Raw genomic sequence first — 21938 nt, 5'->3', positions numbered from 1 at the left:
TTGCCTACATCTAGAACTCAAGCGGTGGAAGGTTGTCGTACCTAGCTTTCAGCTCCCCATCACCCGCAGTTGCCTTAGCATGATTTCATGGGACCTCTGAGGCCCATGGACCAGACATTCCTCGCCCCTGGTTTAGTGACTTATTTGAATGTATTTGGAAGGTTTGGGAGAGAGTTCTTGGGAACCCCTGCCTTTACTGGGCCATCTTAGCTCTCTCTGCAGGGAGGGCCTTTTGACAATAGCTTGTTTTCTAGCTGCTCCTTGAGGGGCAAGGGCCATGACGTAGAGGGTCTTGCCTAATCCAGTGGCTGGCCCTTAGCAAGGCGCTGTTTTCTGAATGAAAAAGTGAATGCCGAAAACCTGCAAGACTGGAGGACAGAAACAGGGCTGTAATTCCTACTTGAACCTGTCAGACGAGGGAGAAGCTACATGACATGATGACAAGGGGCCTGAAGGGCGGCTTTGTGGCTAACATGAGGTATTCAGTCTGTAAGAAAATGATCCCTATAAAAGCTGGTCCAGCTCCTCTTCTGTCCTTGGATAATGGAAAATTCACATTTATAGTATTTATGAAAGTCAAGATAATAACAAGAGAATGGCCAGCATTTAGAGAGAGCTTTAAGGAGCCTCTAGCAGAGGTGCAAGGGGGAGATCCTGGCAGGTGGGGACTCTGGGGAAGGGAGAGGACCCCCCCCTGCAGGAAGTGACCTTGGAGAAAGGCAGCCTGAGGGGGGAGGGGGAGCTGCTTCCTAAAACCTGGTGAACAGGTGAGCAAATGTCTCTCATTAAAAAGCCTGGCAGTGAGTGTCTAGGACTCAAGGCAGACTGAGTTGGGAAGGGGTCTCCCCTTTCTCTGAGCCCTCTAAGCCGGCCGTCCAGAACCTAGGCTGACCATCAGACGCACCCGGCTTTTCCTTCCTTTGTCCCGGGCCCCATCGGGGACCACGGCGAGCTCCAATCCACCACCATGGGCAGGAATCCAAGGATGAAGCCTCCTTACGGCCATGGGGCTGCTTTGTCCTGGGCAGCATGGAGCCTCCAGCAGACTCCCCAGCAGATAATGGATAACCCCCATCCCTGGCGCATCCCCCGTATGCTCCAGACACGTGATCTGCTTCCTGAAGCTGTCTATTTTGGTCTAGGCAGCTGTACACGTCAATGGAGCTGTCGCTCCAATCAGACACCCTCCCCTGGGCCCACACGGACTCTCCTTTCTGGTTTTCCTCACATGGACCCATCTCCTAATCCTGCACCTACACAGGGTGAGGCAGTAAATCCCCTGGAGGCTCGAAAGGAGCGACCTTTCCCGCTCCTTTGGACCGGGCGCTTTGGGAGCCTTGTCCTGCCCATTCCCCCATCCCACCGAGTTTCCCAGACACTGGGGTCAGGGGGGGCTCTTTCCTGCACCCTTGGCTTGTTCCCCCATTTCTCCAGGGGCCACAGGATTCATCCATTCTGGGATTCAGTCTCCTGGGATTGTTTAGATTGAGCATGATCTGACTTCACTCACCTCAGACCTTTGGGAGCCCAGGATCTGGGAGGCAAATGTGATCTTGATAGAAGATACTTCCTCAAGAAATAGAGAGAGCCCAAAATGGCACCACTGCCTGGGGACAGAGCCCTGTGGGGGTCTCCAAGGGATCGACAGACCCCTCCAGAAGGAAGAGCTTGGATCAGGTGGCCAGGGAAATACATTCCAATTGATAAAATAAAATGGGGTCCCCCCAGCCCAGGACCCGGCACTCTGTTGTTGCTGCTGTTATTCGGTCATTTCAGTTGTGTCCAATTCTCTGTGACCCTATCTCAGGTCTTCTGGGCAGAGATGCTGGAATGGCTGCCATTGCTCCTGCTCTTTTTACAGATGAGGAAACTGAGGCAAATAGGGTTAAGTCACTTACACAAGGTCATACAGCTAGTGTCAACGGCACATAATGGGAGTTTAATAAATACTTGCTCCCCTCTTTTCCCCTTCCAACTGAGATTCTGAAGTCTATAAATGGCGTCCCTCCCATTCTATATTCTGTTGTGAGAAAAGAGATCTCCCTCTCTCTCTCTCTCCTCCCTACCTTTCCTTGCCCCTTTTTTCCTCCCCCTTCCTCCCCCTCCCCTTCCCTGCCTTCCTCTCCATCCCTCTTCTCTCATTCACAGTTAAGGACAAAGCTTTTCTACAGATGGGAAGGCTGGGAAAAGCTATGAACTATGGGTCCATTTACTTAAAGCCCTTTGGCTCCTCAAAAGCCTTCAGATTGCCTTTGTTATTGTGACATGAGGCTGCCTCCTTCCCACTCTGAGGAGAGAACCGGGGCTGGCTTTTCTTTCTGAGTGTCTCCTCCTGGAGCTTCTCTCTTGCCCCGATTTTTGTTCTGATAGCCCCAGCCCCCAGCCTGCAATGTGGATCCCACCTATGGGGAACATGGGGAGGCTCGCTCCGGAGTCAGGGTACGGGCTTAGCCCCCTCCCCTGCTCACAGATCCTACACACTCCAATTGAAGAAGTTCCTGCTAATGCTCATCTGAGTGAGCACTGACAGAGTGAACTGGGAAAGGATCATTTTCCAGAGAGAAAGTAAAGCAATCTACCAATCAAAAAGCATTTAAGTGTCTACCAGATGTCTAGCACTATTCTAGGCAGAACTGAGAAAGTCTTTTGCTCTCAAAGAGCATTTAGAGAACAGAGAGCTAAACTTGGAGCCAGGAAGACCTGGCTTCCAAAGCGATCTCACCGCTTCCGAGCTGGGGAATTATCAGGGCAAGACATTAGCCTTCAGAAGCCTCCATCTCTTCATCTATGAAATGGCGTCTAATAGTTGATGGGCCCAGCATTATGTGTGAGGTAGGAATAAGGTCATGTATATAAAGTGATTTCCAAACTTTGAAATGTCATTTTTTATATATCAAATTGTAAGAGTTTGTTTTCCCATTGGCACCATGGGTTCTTCTTCTAGGGCCTTCCCTTTTTGTTAGTCTTCTTTCCAGGTTAGGTGTGTAATTAAAAGCAATTATGTGTCTTGATTAATATTCATTAATATTTTCTCTCAAATCTCTATACCTTGTAAACTAAAGTTTCCTTATCAAACTCACTGATATTTCTGACAATTGAAATAGTAGATTAAGGTGGTTTAATCCTCACACTCCTTCAAGGTGAGGCTGAAATCAGGAAGGTGAAGCTTCAGCCCATCTCCCAGCTTGATCGGTGGGTGTACTTCCCCCTCCAGGGCAGCATGCACGCCCCACCCCTGAGAGTGCTTTTCTGGTCTGCCCTTCATGCAGCTTGCCCTCCTGGGAGGCAGAAGCCATTCAGGGGTCTAGCAAGGAAAGCGCTCTCAGCTTCCAAAACCTGCTCGTGCCCTGCTTCGATTAAAGCAGCCACGTTTGGCCACCGGGGCCAGCCACGAATCTCTCTCCCTTTGGATGGGCCCTGGCACCATCCTCCCAGCATCCCAAACTGGACCCCAGTGGGTGAGGTCAGAATGATCGCATGACCTCGAGATAAACTGGGATGGAGACGAGAGGATGGAGACAAGAGAATGGAGCCCAAGATGCTTTGCTAGAAACGAGGCCGAACCCGCCTTCTCCTGCTACCTGGGAGAACATCTGGCTCTGGCGGTGACACATCCGGGGGCAGGGATCGCTGCCCTGGGAAGAATGGAGCCCAGTAATTAGGGAGGGGAGAAGTGTCTAAGGCCCTGAGATGCAAACTCTGAGAACCCTAAATAACTCCCCGAGTGCGGCTTGGGAGAGGCTCAGGCTGGCAGCACGGCCTCCTGGAGGAACGCCCCCAACAAATCCAAGAGAGAGGGACTGTTCCTTTCTTTTATCATTGCACAGAGCAGGAAACTGAGGTAGACAGAAGTTGACTTTCCCAGAGCCACGTAGCAGAGTGGCTGGATTTGAACTCAAGACTTTAGGGCTCCAAGTCTGGTGCTTGAGCCACCAGTGTTACTACTTGTGAGATCACGTCCCCCAGAGAGGGCAAGAGGCTGACTCCCAGGCACACAGGACTGTTATTTCAAACTCCCAAGGAATGCTGGCTGGGTATAGAAGTCAATTGTGCCCCTAAATCAGCAAGCCTTCATTAAGTGCCTACTTAATGGAAACAGGAACTGTCCTTTGCCTTTCTTTGCATCCTCGCTGTGTGACACACAGTAAGCACCTGATAAGTGCTTATTGGCCAGCTGACTAATGTTTGGCAAAGGAGGGAGATGGGAGATGAGTGGCCCTAATTAACTGATTTCCTCATTAATTCAATTCATCATGAAGTTGTTCAGTGGAGCCTTGCCCCTTGCCTCTGTTTCTTTTTTTATTAAAGCTTTTTATTTTTGAAACATATGCATGGATAATTTTCAGCATTCACCCTTGCAAAACCTTTTGTTCCAAATTCTTCCCTCCTTCCCACCTCCTCCCCTAGACGGCAAGTAATCCAATAAAGGGTAAACATGTGCAATTCTTCTATATATATTTCCACATTTATCACACTACACAAGAAAAATCAGAACAAAAAGTTTTAAAATGAGAAAGAAAACAAAATTCAAGCAAACCACAACAAAAAGAGTGAGAACACTAAGCTGTGATCCCCACTCGGCTCCCACAGTTCTCTCTGGGTGCAGATGACTCTCTTCATCATGAGAGCGTTGGAACTGGCCTGAATCATCTCATTAGTGAGAAGAGCCACGTCCATCAGAATTGATCATGATTTTAGATCATGAAATGAGCACAGAGTGTTCAAGAGATTCATCCAAGAGGAGACACCAAGGCGGTCTTGGCAGACAGTATTCAAAGGCAGGTCATCCTCCTCTTCCTTCAATACCCTTCTCAACTCAATTAATCTTCAGAAATCGATACTGAGATACATGGTAGACAGAAGGCCTGAATGTAAATCTGGCCTCAGACATATAATGGCTGTGTGACCCTGGCCCAGTCACTTTATTCTGCCTCAGTTTCCTCATTTGTAAAATGAGCTGGAGAAGGAAATGGCCACCTCCTTCAATGTCTCTGCCAAGAAAACCCTAAATGGATTCATGGAGAGTTGAATATGACTCCCCTTTCTTACTTTCCAAATCTCACCTGTAGAGTTAGCCTCTCGTTGTCCATTACTCAGAACAATGTCTTTTAATAACAGAAGAAAAGGAGATTAAAGGAATTAGAAGAGATAAGGAGGAAACCAAATTATCACTCTTTGCAGATGATATGATGGTATACTTAGATTACCCTAGAGAATCAACTAAAAAACCTATTAGAAATAATTCACAACTTTAGCAAAGTTGCAGGATACAAAATAAATCCACATAAATCATCAGCATTTTTATACATCACCAACAAAGTCCAGCAGCAAGAGATACAAAGAGAAATTCCATGTAAAATAACTGTTGATAATATAAAATATTTGGGAATCCATCTGCCGAGGGAAAGTCAGGAACTATATGAGCACCACCACAAAACACTTTCCACACAAATAACCTCAGCTCTAATCAGTTGGAAAAATATCAATTGTTCATGGGTAGGCCAAGCAAATATAATAAAAATGACAATACTACCTAAATACATCTACTTATTCAACGCTATACCAATCAGACTCCCCAAAAACTATATTACAGATTTAGAAAAAATAATAAAGTTCATCTGGAAGAACAAAAGGTCAAGAATTTCAAGGGAATTAATGAAACAAAATGCAAATGAAGGTGACCTTGCTGGGCCAGACCTAAAACTATATTATAAAGCAGCGGTCATTAAAACCATTTGGTATTGGCTAAGCAATAGAGTAGTCAATCAGTGGAATAGGTTAGGCTCACCAGACAAAATAGTCAATGACTATAGTAATCTAGTGTTTGACAAACCCAAAGACCCCAGCTTTTGGGATAAGAATTCACCATTTGACAAAAACTTCTGAGAAAATTGGAAGCTAGTATGGCAGAAACTAGGCATTGACCCATACCTAATACTATAATCAATACAAAGTTGAAATGGGTTTATGATCTAGACATAAAGAATGATATTTTAAGTAAACTAGAAGGACAAAGGATAGTTTACCTCTCAGATGTGTGGAGAAAGAAGGAATTTGTGGCAAAGAAGAATTGGAATTCATTATTGAACACAAACTATATGATTTTGATTATGTTAAGTTAAAAAGTTGGAAAAAAACTAATGCAGACAAGATTAGGAAGGAAGCAATAAACTAGTAAAATATTTTTGCATTCAAAATTTCTGCTAAAGGCCTCATTTCTAAAATTTAGAGAGAATTGACTCAAATTTATAAGAATTCAAACCATTCTCCAATTGATAGTCAAAGGATATGACGAGACAATTTTCAGAAATTAAACTATTTCCAATCATATAAAAAGATGCTCCAAATCATTATTGATCAGAGAAATGCAAATTAAGAAAACTCTGAGACACTACTACACACCTCTCAGATTGGCTAAGATGACAGGGAAAGACAATGATAAATGTTGGAAGGGATGTGGGAAAACTGGGACACCAATGCATTGTTGGTGAGTTGTGAACTGATTCAACCATTCTGTTGTTGTTTGCTTACATTTTATTTTCTTTTTTCATTTTTCCTTTTTGATTTGATTTTTCTTGTGCAGTAAGAAATTATATAAACATATATATGCATATATTGGATTGAACATATATTTTTAGCATGTTTAACATGTATTGTATTACTTGTCATGTAGGGGAGGGAGTGGGGGGAAGGCAGGGAAAAATTGGAACAGTAGGTTTTGCAAGGGTTAATGTTGAAAAATTATCCATGCATATGTTTTGAAAATTCAAAAGCTTTAAAAAAAAAAAGAAGAAGAAGAAGGAGAATGCCTTTTGCCCTGGTCCTAACACTACTCACTACACAAACCCCACCTCTGGATTCATTGCTCCCCCCCAGAATTACCACTGAGCTCTGAAAGGTCCAGTCAGAAGCCTTTTCTCGGCCCTTCTCCTTCTTGACCTTCTTGTGGCCGCTCAAACTGTTAATTCTGCTCATCCCAGCCCACTCCCTCCTGGTTGTCTTCCTGTCCCTCTGATCTCTACTTCTTAGTCCCCTTTGACACAATATCATCCATATTGCACCCCTATCTGTGGACTTGGCTGAGGGATCGTCTTGGTGATCTCACCACTTCCCAAGGGCTTAATCACTGGCTCCGCGCCCTCAGCTCCAGTTCTGGGGAGCCACTGTTTCACCTGCACTGATGAAGAAAGTTCTCCACCTGGGAGTTCCCTGTCCCAGTGAAATCACAGCTCAAAGCCTTTCTCTTCTTTGGGCTAGACCCTGGGAGAGGTGAAAGGCTTAGGGAAACTAGGATTCCTGCCTTCATGGGGCTTACAGTCCAGTAAGGGCTATTCCTAGGGTCATACAACTAAGTGTCTGAGGCTGAATTTGAACTCAGGTTCTCCTAACTCCCAAGTCTGTCCTTTATCCACTGTTTCACCAAGCAAAGTGCCTCTAAAAAATATATTCCTCAGTCTTTCCAGTTCCACATCCGTGGCTGCCTCGTGGGCACTTTGGAATGGCTTCCAGAGGCAGCTCCAAACCAGCCCAAGCCTGCCCCTCCTCCCAAGTTCACAGTCTCAATGTTATCTTCAGCATCTCCCTAAGGATCCAAGTTGACCAATCCCTCTTTTCTGCCTCTGTGACATCCCTTGTACCTCACTTCTCACATTGTTGTGAGTCAGCCCAGGATGCGCTCGTCCCCCTCGCCTCCTGTACCCTTGTCCTGGCTCTGTTGACCACTACGATCTGTCCTTCTCATGGGCGACCAGGAGATCATGTCATCAATCCCCACCCTGTTACTCAGTAAACTTCAGTGGCTCCCCATTGCCTCTAGAATCAACTCTAAACTCCCTGGCCTGAGTTGAAAGCCCTCATGATACCGCTCCAGCCTGCCTTTGCACTACCCCTCACCTCCTCCCCATCCCCAGCAGGCTTTGTCTCCGGTCCCGTCCCCATGTCCGAATATTCTCGTATGAATCGTCGCATTATCAATATGCTGTCACCGCATCTTAATTAATTGTAGCATTTATGTAGCACTTTGGGGTTCACAGTCTTTTTACAAATATGATCTCGTTTGATTCTCACATCAACCCTGAAAGGGAATTGCAATGATTTTCTCCATTTTACAGATGAAAAATCTGAGGTCAGGAGACATTAAGTGATTTCCTTAGGCCGCTTCTTGTACAGGACTGGCACTGGAACTCAGCACTGTTCTGGTATCCTTTCTATAGCAACACAGAGCAATCTGGCATCAGAGCTCACATCCCACAGGTGCAGTCTAGGTTAGAAGGGGCCAGTTATTCAAGGATCTGTGCCTCAGTTTTCTCATCACTAAAATGGGAGACAACGATATCACTCACAATATCACTGAGACAGGAAGAACTGACTTCAAATCTGGCCTCAAACACTTACTAGCTTTGAGACCCAGGCCAAGGTTCTTGCCTCAATGTCCTCATCTGTAAAATAAGAGTGACAGTTGCCCCTCCCAGCGTTGTTGTGTGGATCCAGTGAGATAATAATTGTGCACCTGGCACATGGTGGGGGCTGTATAAACATAGCCATTATTAGTAAAGAAAATTGATGGTCCTGTCTCTGAGGAGGATTGATGCAATATATAAGGTGGCAGTAATGGAAACCAGACAACACCCTCCTCCTCCTCTCAGCCACAGCCACCTCGGTGATTCCATGCCCTCTCCCAGACTCCCCTTTCCCGGGAAATCAGCCGTGAGATCATGTTGTAGATGCAATGGGGACCCTGGTTAGAATTCTCCATTAAAGACTTTCTTAACCCCCATCTTTCTCCTGCACAAAAGGAAAAACAAATCAACCTTTCAGCTGTACAGATTTGTACAGATGTTGCATTCTGCGGGAGCAACAATTGCGGGCGTTCAATACCAGGCTTCCTCCAAGAGGTACTGCCTGAAATTATAGGGAGCTTAAATTATATGGAGGAAATAACACATCTGAGAGCCAGGATGAAGACCTTCCCTTCCTACCTTTAACATCAGTTCAATAAACATTTATTAAGTGTTTGCTGCATGCAGAGGCAGCTTGATGGAATAGATAGAGAGTCAGCCTATCAGTCACTATCCTCATCAAAATTATCAAAAAAGGAGGGGACAGAGAGATGGCCTTGGGACTGGGGAGGTTGTTTGTGTTCTCTCTAGTTTGTATGCTGACAGACTGAAAGGGCAGAAGTAGAGCTGAACACAAGGACCCGGATTCAGATTCCGCTGCTGACACACTCTGGGTGTGCTGCCAACCTGCACTGATGAAGAAAGTTCTCCACCTGGGAGTTCCCTATCTCAGTGAAATCACAGCTCAAAGCCTTTCCCTTCTTTGGGCTAGACCCTGGGAGAGGTGAAAGGCTTAGGGAAACTAGGATTCCTGCCTTCATGGGGCTTACAGTCCGGTAAGGGCTATTCCTAGGGTCACACAACTAAGTGTCTGAGGCTGAATTTGAACTCAGGTTCTCCTAACTCCCAAGTCTGTCCTTTATCCAATGTTTCACCAAGCAAAGTGCCTCTAAAAATGTATTGGGCAGAGGCATGCTTAATTTAAAAAACACAGTGCCACAGTTAGGCATTTCTCTATCTGGGGTCTGTCTAGCTAAGAGCCTTTCTCCCTTGCCTTTTGTTGTCATTGTTCCAACATTTGCCCAGAGCCAGGGAGGTGGCTCCTCTGGGATCCCTCCAATAAATTTTCAGTGATTTCCCTCCATGGAAGGAGGAAGAATAGGACAGCCTTGGCTGGATTTCAGCTATCATTCTTCCATGGTGTGCTACAAGGATTGAAGCCATTGAGCCCTACAGTCCTGGGACCAAGCCCTCTTCTTCCTCTTGCTCGTCATTGCTCCACATTGCTCTAGAAAGAACACGTCAATGGCCTCTCCTAAAGTTCCACTTACCATCTTTGTGACTTCGAAGACCATAATGCACCCCATTCTCCAGTCTATGTTGTCTTATAGTAGAATATAGGCTCTTTGAGGGCACGGACGATCTGACTTTTGTATCTCTAGTGCTTGACGCCAAAACGTTGTCTTTGTTCATTCACTTGTCCCTAAGTAATTGCTGTTCTACATTTCGGTAAAAGCAACTTGTCACCAAAGGCCTCCATCCACATCAGCTCTCCCACTCTCTCTTCTGCGATTGGCCTTTGGGTTTTTCCAGGCTAGAAAATTTACTCAAAAACTTGATGTTCCAATCCAACAAGTGGTAGTTAAATTGTACATGAAATATGGGCCAATCCCTAAGGGTGTAGACAGAACAAACACAAACAAACAGAAACCCCGACCCCCCAGGGCTTATCTGGGATTCATTCAGAGTGCGCTTGGTGCCAGTGTCGTGCTTGATTAAAATAAATACCACTGGGGGGTACTTGCAATACTTCGGAATTACCTGAAGCACTCGGTTCCCAACTTAGCTGTCTTGAAAGAAAGGTCTGTGTATTTTTTAGTCAGTCAACAAACATTATTTGTTAAGGATCTGTTCTGTGCCATGCACTATGTATACAAAGGAAGTTAAAAAAGAAAAGCTCCTGCCCTCAAGAAATTCCCACTCTGATGAGGGAAGTGACAAAAGGAACTATGTACAAGGTAAATTGGAAAGAGTCGACAAATTTCAATCCCGAACTTTCGGTGGGAATCAAAAGAAATCAGCCCGACCCCGGGAAATGTGAATCTAAGAGAACAGTGTCATTGTAAGCAGGGACCAAAGTAAGGAAATCAAAAAGACATGAAGAGTTCCCTGCACTGCTACAGATCCAGGTAACAGAACCAGGACAGCAGCGCCCCTAGTGACTATTCATGGAAATGAAATGATGTGGTTGGTTCCCTGGGTCAGATACCCATAAGGCAGCTCAGCCCCCAAGGAGGAGCAACCCTCTCCCTTCTCTCACTCCAGATGTGAACAATGGTCCCCCCTCTGTCCCAGCTTGTTGAGTATCTGTTGGAGGAGGAGGGGAGATAATAGCTCAGGAAATGATTAGGAATAAAGGGGACATATCAGCAGGTTCTGATTTCTAAGTAACTCTCTCCTTCCACCCAGCAAACCATTCCTTGTAACAAAGAATAAAAAAGGGGGGGGGGGCATTTCTGCAAAATTAACACAGCAACTGAGGCAACATGTGCAGATTCCACACCCGTAATCCCCTACCTCTGAAAGAAAGGGAGGGAGGGAGGGAGGGAGGGCCGCAACTGCCACATCACTACTGAAATGCTACGCCCCCAAATTCTGGCTGAGCTTGGGCCCAAAGAGGAACTAGAAAGCCCCGATTCCAAGTCCTCCGCAGGGAGCTCTGACCGTGAAGCCCTGTGGATAAATGTCAGATTTCACTCCTTCATTGATCTTCATGCCCCTAACTTCCTCAAGTCCCACCTAAAATCCCACCTTCTACAGGAAATCCTCCTGAACTCCTATGACCTCCGGTGCCTTCCCTCCATTTAGTCTTTCTTAATTGTCCCGTACATGGCTTTTCATATAGACTAGTTCATTGTTTTCTCTCTCCCCCTCTCTGGCTTGCTTTGTATATATGTTTGCACACTGGCTCCTCCCTCTGAGCCCTTGGAGGGCAGGAGCCCTCTTTTGCTTCTTTTTGTATTCCAGCACTTAGCATAATGTCCGGCTCGGAGGGGCTCAATACGTGCTGACAGGATAGGGTGGGAAACGGACAGAGGGCAAGAAAGTGTATTTTTCCCCTGAGGCAATTGGGGTTAAGTGACTTGCCCAGGGTCACACAGCCAGGAAAAGTGTCTGAGATCACATTTGAATTCAGGTCCTCCTGACTTCGGCTGGGGCTCTATCCGCTGCGCCCCCAGATGCCCCAAAGTGTATTTTTAAAAGCAATATGAAGCGAAATTAGGGTGTTTCTTCTTTCCTGCAGTTCGATGCTGACCGAGACGAAGACGAGGTGTTCTCCGACATCAGCATGGCCGTCAGCAGCAAGCTGTTCCCGCCCTCAGAGGCTGCGGCAGGTACGTGATCCACTCCCGGGCGCCCAGCCCGCTGTCGCGCCGATCGCGCTTGTCTCACTGGCCGTCTCTGTCGTGATGATCTGGTCTCTGTCGCGGAGATCTGGCGTCTCTGTCATGGAGATCTGGCGTCTCTGTCGCGGAGATCTGCTGTCTCTGTCGCGGCGATCTGGAGTCTCTGTCGCGGCGATCTGGCGTCTCTGTCGCTGCCATCTAGCATCTCTGTCGCAGCGATCTGGTGTCTCTGTCGCGATGATCTGGAGTCTCTGTCGCGGAGATCTGGCGTCTCTGTCGCGGCGATCTGGCATCTCTGTCGCAGTCTCTGTCGCGATGATCTGACGTCTCTGTCGTGGTGATCGCCTCTCCGTGGGGCCCTCGGCGGCCCTCACTCCCTTGGGCCCAAAAGCCCAGGCTCAGCAGACTGCCTTAGGTCTTAGCTTTGCTCCTGACTCAGTTAACAAGGGGATAAAGGAGGGGAGGGACAGGGAATGAAAGGAAGGGGGGCAAGGGAGGGAGAGAAAATCAAGAGAAAAGAGATAGCTGGGGAGAAAGAGATGAGAAGGAAGAGGGGGATGGGGAGGTGAGAGAGAGAGAGGGAATAATACAAATCCAAGCCCCAAAAAAAAAAAAAAAACAGCCCCTGTCCTCAAGGTGCTTTCATTCTAATGGGGGAAAACAACTCCTAGAAGGGAGCTGAGTAGCCAAGGGTGGAAGAGAGAAAGTCCCTGGGAACACTCTTGCTGAAGTCTGGGGCAGACTGTGGGGAACAGTGAGGGGTGAGCACTCCCTCAAAATGGAGCTTCCAGGGAGCACTCACCAGCCTGAGCCTTGTGGGGGCACCGTTGGGTGCCCTTGTGCTTTTCCAGAGCATCCAGGGGCTGCACTCTCAGAGAGGTTCCCACAGGATTCACCCCTTTGGGTGAAGGGCTGCCCCCCGGCCCTTTGATATGAGGAAGACAAAGGCATCCTCTGCCTCAACAAAGTGATTCTGGAGCAAGCGCTGGGGCGGGGGCTCCCCCGGGACCCCCCCCCCCATGCCTGGAAAGGAAGCCGAGGCTTACTGGATCCCAGAGAAGCCCGGCTCCTTGTCTTGGATCTGGAACGGACTCCATTCAATTGACCTCAGCAAACATTTATTCAGCAACGAGTACAGTTCAGGTCTGGGCACAGAGGCTGCAAAACCCAAAACGCTCTCAAGGAGGTGACCGCCGCCTTCCAAGGATTCTCCAGGGAAACTGCAATGGGGAGCGAGGAAAAGTCACCAGGGGATCCTGTCTGTGCTTGAGGAAAGCTACAAGGTCCAGGTGAAGAAGGGGGCATTGCAGGCAGGGGGGACCACCCGGACAAAGGCCCGGGAGCAGTCCTTCTCTTCTCCCTCTCGTGTGGCAAATCCATCAGCCCAACACTGGCAATGTTTGGTACCTGCTCTTGTGGTCCCCTGGATTCCCCTGAGTGAGTGTTTCCCCTTCTCCCTCACCTAGAACCTCCTCCCCATAGCCTCAGCAGCCGGGCCAGGAATGCACTTACTCCCCAGGTTAAATTCTGGCGTTTGGGACCAGAGGGAGGTGGTGGGTCCTTTCTCTGTCTAAAACCCCCCTCATTATCCACTTGCCAGTGCCTAGAGCCCGAGATGGGGACACTGGAAGGCCGCTCCTAGGTCTGGAAAGCAGTGGAGCCCCCGATCAAAGAGGGGAGGGGAGAACTCGCTGGCAGCTGCCCGGCCTCTCTGCCCGAGAAGCAGCCGCCCCATTGTGGGCTACAGACCCACATGATGTTTCCCTTGCCCGACCACTCGGGATCGACCTTTTCCCTGCACGGCGGGTCTTGAACCACTGTTTCAACACCCATTGGCAACCGATCGAGCCACACACGTGGGAGAAAAGGCGGCTACTCATTCCTCCTGCCTTATAATTACATCCTTGGCTGCTGCTCCTCAGCTGCTATGATGTATAAAAAATTAAAAAATAAAAAACCTGTTGCCAAGAGCAACACCTTGTACAAAACAAATTGCGCAGCTAAGTGATAGGATGACATTTGTGTCAAAATCCTTTGGAAAGAAACGTTCATGTTGTTCTCTGCAGTTCCTGATTCCTTAGCAAATATCTCCTCACTCGGCTGCCCGGGCTACCGCTGGCTAATCACTGGCAGAACCCAGCAACGGGATTATTCCGTGGCTTAATTGCTCCCCTGTTGCACCTGATGACAACTACCAGAAGTGAGCACGGTAATTAATAGAGAGGACAGCCGAGGCATGGATGAAATGGCTCGGGATTTCATCGGCTTCCCACGGGGGATGCCCACCGCTCCGGCCGTTCTGCAGGAGCACCAGCCGCCCATAGGGAGGGGCTTGATTAAAGCCCTCAGTCTGGAATCATTTCATCTGACCCGGAGGTCTCTACCATCCTCCCCTCCCCCCAGGCTGCCAGGACAACTGGTCTTTCAAACACCAGGAGGACTCCTCCTAGCCACGCTTCGGCCGCCTGTTACCTCCATGATCGTGGCCGGATCAAATTACTTCTCTGAGCCTCGGTTTCCCTATGTGTGGAAAGAGGAGGCTGGACTGGAAGACCTCTGGTTCTAGGATGCTACAAATGAATTTTTTTCATCTTATATTAGATTTCTGCTGGAAAGAAGACACATCAGTAGGTTAGGTCGGCCTGCTTAACAGATTGTCTTTGCCAAGGCCAAATCCATATTTTCCCTTGGAAGTACCTGCACCTCTCTACATAAATGGAGGTACCCACCAGGTCCACCTGGACCGTCTGTCCCTACCACCGGAGTCAATCTCACCATCCCCAGCCAGTGTAGAGGCAAGCTCGCCATATCTTCCCGGCCTGTGCTGCTCTCAGAGACCCAGGTTCTCTCCGGAGCATTTGGGATTTACTATGGCCAAGGGACATCCAGGAGGAGCGAGCCAGCGGGCGATGGGCAGGTGACTGGCACATAGTGGGTACTTTGTAATTGTTGACTACCGACTGCTGACTGAGCTCAAAGTCCCTGTTGCACCTAGAGTCAAACACAGTTATGCAGCAAAGCTTTTGAGACCCCTCACAACCTAATACCCCCAATTTTCCCATGTTCCTCTCTGCCATGTACAGACCAGATAACTAGCTGTTTTCTGTACTTAACATGGCATCTCCCATCACCATACATTAATACAGCCAGTTTCCAGGCACTCCCTCCTCAGCTCTGACTCAATCTTCAACTTCACTTCCTTCAGGGCTGAGCTCAGAGTCACATCCTCCCAAAACTTTTCCTGACCCTTCTCCTCCCCCCGAAAGATCTCTTACTGCCTGGACACCACGGGCTAGTGGTAAAGACAGAACTGGCCCCTAAGCAAGAGTGTAGTGGGAAATGCTTAACAATCAGCTCTCCTCCCCTCCCAGGAAAAAAAAAACTGACGAAGTACACTTTTAAGCTTAATTTGCATTATCCACTTCTTCTCCATCACTTTATTAAGTCTAGACAATCAACTCAAGTGAAAGGCTTGGGGACTTGTGTGCTTGGGGACATGGAGACGAAGCTGAGACCATATAGCAGAAATTCCACCTCAGAGTCAGGAGGAGCAGACCCCAGGCCTTCCCTCCCACACACTAGCGCATATAGGGGAAGGGGCAGAGCTGCTTTTGGTGAGGGGGGTGCCAAAGTCCAGCCCCGCCCCTTCCTATCTCAGCAGGAGCAAGGAGTTCCTCCTTGATGAAGGAGTCTCTCGCCTATCTTGCTCTCCCACTAGTGCCTATTATGGTACCCGATGCTTTCCATCTGACAGCAGAAAATGTAGGAAAGCCAAGAAGGACTTCTCAGGCTCTTTGCAGGAGTGATCAAGGTAGCCCCGTGGGATAGAGGCCACAGAGAAACCAGGAACGGCCACGGAGAAAGCCCAGGAATGGCCCAGGAACTTCCCCATCTTCCCAACATGTCCTTGGCTGCTGCTGCTGCTTCTTTTCCAGTGATCCCAAGTTGCATTTCTGCTCTGGCTTGGGCCTGGTCTAGCCTGGGCAGCCCCCACTGTTAATTCCCTTTTCCTGGCTAGCCAGGTGAAAGATTGCTCTCTGCAGGCCAGGCTTGTTAATGATGATTAATCAGCTGCACCACAGAGGGCTCATCAGGAAAATGAGCAGTTCAAATTTGGTCCTTGACTGACACAAGAAGGTTAATGCAGCCCGAAACTCTGGGAAAATTACTAAGAATTCTTATTCTGGAACAAAAATAATCCACTGGGGGAGGGGAGGCACTTCAGACCTCAGGACTTAAGGTCCACTGGCGAATGTGGTGAGGGATCTGGGGGAGACGAGACCCTGGGGAAGGAGGAAGACTGTCAATGCTCAGGGAGGAGGTGCTGACAGATGTGGAGATGGGATTAATCATCCTGGGCACTCAACACAGTGGTTCCTGCCTGCATAGGCTGGAGATACTTTCTACATTTCAGCACCTAGAACAGCGACCTAGTCAATCCCCTCTGGTGATGGCTCCCTGTGTACATTAATTCAGCCCAGGATCAGCCATAACTTGGAAATCAAGGTGCCCTCTACTCTGAGGACTGGATAAATTTTGCTTGTCACAAGCAGCTCGTTCCCAAGAGGCCAGAATGTGAGGTTTGGGTAAATGTGAACTCTCCATGACATAAGACCCAAGAAATACGACCAAAGAAGCCAATCTCTAGACATTGTGATGGGCAGAGTCCAGAACTACAGTGTTTGGTTCACGACATTTTCATTCATTCATTCATTCAGCAGCAAAGCTGAATTTTCACTATGAGTTCCAAAGCTAGTTGGGTTGTCACATGACTCAATTGGGTGGCCATCTAGTCCCATCTTTCTGCTGTCTCTATCTGTCTCTCTGTCTCTCTCTCTCTTTCTCCACACTCATCTATCAGCTTCCATAGACAGTTTCTGCAGCTTTTCTTCAATTAACCAGATTTAACCAGGTTTAATAATAACCAGAAATAACAGCAAGTGTCCCCTTTAGAACTCCAGCAGAGGCAGATTCAGCCAGATCCCCAAAGCGGTACTAATCTGTTTTTTTTTTCCTTTTCTCATCAGGGCCAAGCGAATTTGACCTCGGGGTGGAAGCTGGAGATGGGATGGATGCAGAGTCTGACTTGGAGGACCAGGTAAGACCATCCTTTATCTCACACTGTTGGGGTTTGAACCCCAAGAAAGATACTTGAAGTTCTTTGCCTTCCTTGTGTCCCAGACTCTAACAACGTCTGGGGAGTCTAACAACCAGCCTGGGGAGTCTAACAACCAGCCTGGGGAGAGGAGGACAGGAAAGGGATGCAAGAACCATCCTTGAGTTTAAGCTGACTTGTGACCATTCTCCATCACTTTTTCAAGTCTAGACCATCAACAAAGCAATAAATCAAGCCCTGACCTGTAGTGTTTGCTGATTTATGGGGCAGAAATGTTTACAGTTGTCTCTCATGAGAGAACAGCAAGAGCTGGCTCCATGCTATCTGCCCGTCTTGACCCTTAGCAGTCTGAAGAGGCAGAAGGACTTTTGGTGAGGGGGGGGGCCAATCTCATGAAGCCAGTCGTCCCCTCTGAGAACCATGCTTTTAAAGGCATAAAATAAAATGCAAGGGATTACAAAGGACAGCAATTATATTGAAATAAGCATGTCATTTTCCCCATCCAAGCTCACAGCCATGCACTTCCAAATCCCTGATCTCAGTCAGGTTAACGATGACATTTTCTCCAGCTCTTCCCAGCCGGCATCATTTTGTAATCATTTGTGATTTGTTTACAGCTGCAGCCAGAAATGATTCACACACCCTTAGTAGCTGCTTTGGCCAATAATTGAGAAAGATGTACAGGTCTAAGATGTGGGAAATAAAATTGAATTTTCTCAGCAAATAATTCTCCCACATCTCAATCTCTTGTCATTACCCATAAGGCAACATTATTTATTGGGCCCTTAAAGGAGTGGTGAAGGAGAGAAGCATTAGTAAAGATCTGTGTGGTTTTGGAGGGGTAAATCGGTGATGCTTCTTAGAGCACTGCCCCTAACTAGGAATGTCCGGAGCTGAGATAAAGAGCACCCGGTTATTGGCACAACGCAATCTCTTTGTTGGGGGAGAGAGAAAGGAAGGGGGCACAGGGGAGGAGGAGACACCAAGGTGCCAGAGGAAAACTGGGTTAGGGAAAGCAGTTGGAGGACCAGCTGAGAAGAGAGGGAGGCAGACAGACTCCACCATGGGATGGTAGTGTGGGGGGGGGGAGAGAGGGGAGGAAAGGAGGGAGAGGAGGATGAAGGGGGAGGAGGAAGAGGTATGAGATGGAAATCCCAGGATACCACAGGAAAATGGGGGACTGGGGAAGGGGAAAAGGAGAGGAAGGAGAGACAGCTGATGAAGGAAGGAGGGGAATTCCATCATGTACTGGAGCAGGGAAGGAGGAGGAAAGTAGGTGAGATGGAGACCCCAGGATACCAAAGGAAAATTGGGGAGGCTGGAGGAGGGGGAAAGGGAGGAAGTTGGGGGGGCAGCATTTTCACCTTCTCCATATCTGTAGAGGGCTGGAATTGAAAAGATGTACTTGAATCCAGAATAGCAGAGTACTTAGGGCTAAGTACCTACTCAATGTGAGATAATGGTTCTGTAAACATATACTTGGATGATATGGTGATGTGATGGTTCTCAAGATTGGCGCCTGTTCAATGTTTTGCAGTGAGGGAATGGATTGGAGGGCTGAGGGAAAGGTCAGAGTCTCTCTGCCACAGCATGCTCAGGAGGGGAGACTTCAGGCTCCAGACTCCAGAGTCCAGGTTCCATCTTAGACGAGCCATGTGGCAGCTTGCCTGCCTCCTTCACTTTTCCTCCTTAAGACCAAAGACTCTGATTGACCCTGACTCTGAGTGATCCTGAGGCCCTCCAGGGAGCAAGCCCAGACAGTACATCTTCCTCAAGGAACTTCCCCTCTAGCAGAGGAGATGACATATCCCTGGCGTGATGGGTTCACTAAGTTAAGCAGATTTAAATTTAGGCTCCTTTTTCTTGGCAAACAGCCACTCCCCATCCACATGCAAGCAAAAGTCCCTAGATAACTGTGGTCCCACGCCTGTCCTCCTCAGCTTTGGGACAGCCACCACTCACTGCTGACTCTGGCCCAGGGCCGGCTCTCTATCTATCTTTGTTCCTCTTGGAACAAAGCAAACCAATGAGGCAAAATTAACAAGACGATGACCTCATCTGAAAGTACATACAATATTCCACATCTGTAGCACCCCCACCTCTTAAGTTCCCTTGCTTTTTATAATTAGCAGAAATCTATTTTCTCTCCCTCCCACCTCCCACATCACTGAAAAAAAAAAAAAAAAAGAGAGAAAACAAGAACAAATTCCTTGTAGCGAATATGCAGTCGAGCCAGACATATCCCCTCATTAGCTGCCAAGAGCAGCATCTCCATCTTTCCCACATGCTCCTCCATCGGCTCCCTGGATCGGACAGCATTGCTTCCCCGCTGGTCTTCCAGACTCATGGGCGGTCATTGTATCGATCACAGTTCTTCCAAAGTGGTTTGTGCGCCATTATGGTTTCTTTTGTTCTCCCACCTTTGCTCGTTTTCATTCTTTGTTGGGTTGCAAAAGTCTTCCAAATTGTTTGTTTTTGTAATATTGTAATATTGTACAACTTATTCTTCAGGCTCTGCTCACTTCACTCTCTGTTGGTTCAGCCCAGTTTTTCCACATCTCTTTGAAATTCAATTCAATTCAACTAACATTTATTAAGCTCCTACTGTGTGTCAGGCTGTGTGCTAAGGGCACATAAAGAGGCGAAAGGGAAATCCCTGCCCCCATGTAGCTTTCAATCTAAATGGGGGAGACAATATGCAAACAAATATATACAAAATGAGCTATATACCAGATAAATAGGAAATAATTCACAGAAGAAAAGCACTGAAATACAGAATGGTAGGGAAGGTTTCCTGTAGAATGTGTGATTTTAGTTGAGACTTAAAGGAGATCGGGAAGGTCAATAGTTGAAGAGGAGGAGGGAGAATGTTCCAAATCTGGGGAGAGCCCAAAGCTGAAACATGGACCGTCTTATCCATGGAACATCCAGGAGGCCAGTGTGTCCCTGGATTAAAGTGTATTAGGAAGTAAGTTAAAAGATGATGGGAAAGACAGGAGCGGATTGGGCTATGAAGGGCTTTGAACACCAAGCAGAGCATTTTCTATTACTCCTGGAGAAGACGGGAAGGCAGGGGAATGGCATAATGGGACCTATGCTTTAGAAAAATCCTTTGGTACCTGAATGGAGGATGGACTGGAGGAGAAAGACTTGAAGTCCCCTACAGCTTAATGCAGTAGTTCCGGAGTGAGGGAACGTGGGTCTGCGGGGTGGGAGGAGGTAGCAATATCTGAGGGCAGAAGGGGGTGTAGCTGATCGATGCTATAAAGGTGAATTTGATGGGGTGGATCTGGAAGTGAGGAATCCAGAATGACTTCTAGGTGGTAATCCTGGGACACTGGGGTGTGGTTCCCCTTCCAGCAAAAGGGAAGGGAGGAGCAGGCGGGGTTTTGTTTCAGACATGTTGAGTTTAAGACACCTACTGGGTGTCCAGTTTGAAATGTTGGAAAGGCAGGCAGAAGTGTGAGACTGGAGATCAGCAAATCAGCTGGGGCAGGAAAGATAGATTTAAGAATTATCATCCTAGAACGAACCTCTCTTCAATAAGAATCAGTAGAAAAGTTTTTAACCGGCATTTTGCACTACAGAATATCATAAAGCCCAATGAATACGTGGCCCAAGTGTAAAATATTTTATCATTAAGAAGAAAACAATTGGAAAATAGTAGTATTTCACAACTGGGAGGGGGGAAGGGGTAATTCAAACAAGGCTTAGGATTAAGCATAGATGGGGAAATATGGACAATTTTGATTACATTCTATCAAAAAGTTTTTCCAATGTAGCTTGGATCATATTATTTAAAAAAAGAATTATCGGTGTAGAGATGGTCATGAAATCCATGGAAGTGGATGAGGTCAGCAAGGGAAGTTATCTAGAGGGAGAAGAGAAGGGCCAGGACAGAGCCCTGGGGAAAGGGTGATCTGGAGGAGGATCCGGCAAAGGAAGTGAGAAAGAAGAGGTCAGAGAAGGAGGGGGAGAACCAGGAGAAGCTGCCAGAGAGTAGCCAACTGGGTGCGGGAGGTTCTTTGGGGTCTGTGAGGGAGGTTCTGTGAGCTGCTGATGGAAAGTGGGGTTACTTGGGAAATCACTTGTTACAGCACAATAATGAGCTCCCTCCCCTTCACCCCCTGCCACCGAATCAGTCATTCCTTAATGGACCTTCAGCTTCTAGTTTTTTTTGCCATCTTTCTCTCTCTCTCTTTCTCTCTCTCTCTCTCTCTACCCCTCTCTTTCTCTCTGTGTGTCTGTTTCTTTCTTTCTTTGTCAATCTCTCTCTCTCTTTCACTGTCTCTATTAACTTCTTTTTTTTCTTTCTCTCTCATAATGATGGTATCTCATTTTCCCCTTTTGTCCCTGAACTTTGAGGTAAGCCCTACGGGAGGGATTCTTAACCTGGTATCCAGTGAAAATTGACAACATTTCAGCATAACTAGTTTCCTTCGTAATTCCATGTATTTTATACATTTAAAAGCATTTTTCCAAGAAGGGCTCCACACGTTTCATTAAACTGCTACCAGCGGGATCTAGGGCATTATGAAAGTTGCCCTATAACTTTATTAAATTAGTCAATATACACAAAGAAAGTCTTTTTGAGGAGAGGGCTCTAGGACCCAGGGGTGGGGAGAGACCCTCAGCAGAAGTTGCATGTCTAGGAGGATGGTGTAACCAGAATTTTGAAGGTAGTGAAGGCCCCTGGGAGCCAGAGACAAAGGGGCAAAGGCTGTATGTTCCAGGATGAAGAGGGAGCCAGGGCCAGGTGGCCAAAGATGCTGTGACATGTGTGAGAATGAGATGTTTCATTCCCTCTGACAGGAGAGCAGGAGGGCGGGCAGGAGGGTCTGCTCTCCCCCCTGCCAG

The 21938-nt window shown here is 47.5% G+C and overlaps 1 protein-coding gene across 3 annotated transcripts in view; it reads left to right on the top strand.

Moving 5' to 3' along the window:
• AK5 (adenylate kinase 5) overlaps window positions 1-21938 on the top strand; it is a 179300-nt gene that overhangs the window by 104917 nt on the left and 52445 nt on the right. For all 3 annotated transcript variants that reach the window (XM_031968858.1, XM_031968857.1, XM_031968856.1), the window contains exons 7-8: window positions 11863-11953; window positions 16993-17063. In XM_031968858.1, the coding sequence (XP_031824718.1) occupies window positions 11863-11953; window positions 16993-17063 (162 nt within the window). The remainder of the gene's footprint in view (window positions 1-11862; window positions 11954-16992; window positions 17064-21938) is intronic.

The sequence above is a fragment of the Sarcophilus harrisii genome, chromosome 4, assembly GCF_902635505.1.
Source record: "Sarcophilus harrisii chromosome 4, mSarHar1.11, whole genome shotgun sequence".
In the NCBI taxonomy this organism is placed as follows: domain Eukaryota; kingdom Metazoa; phylum Chordata; class Mammalia; order Dasyuromorphia; family Dasyuridae; genus Sarcophilus; species Sarcophilus harrisii.
Note: the sequence above shows the minus strand (reverse complement) of the source record. Positions and strands in the feature narration are given on the sequence as shown.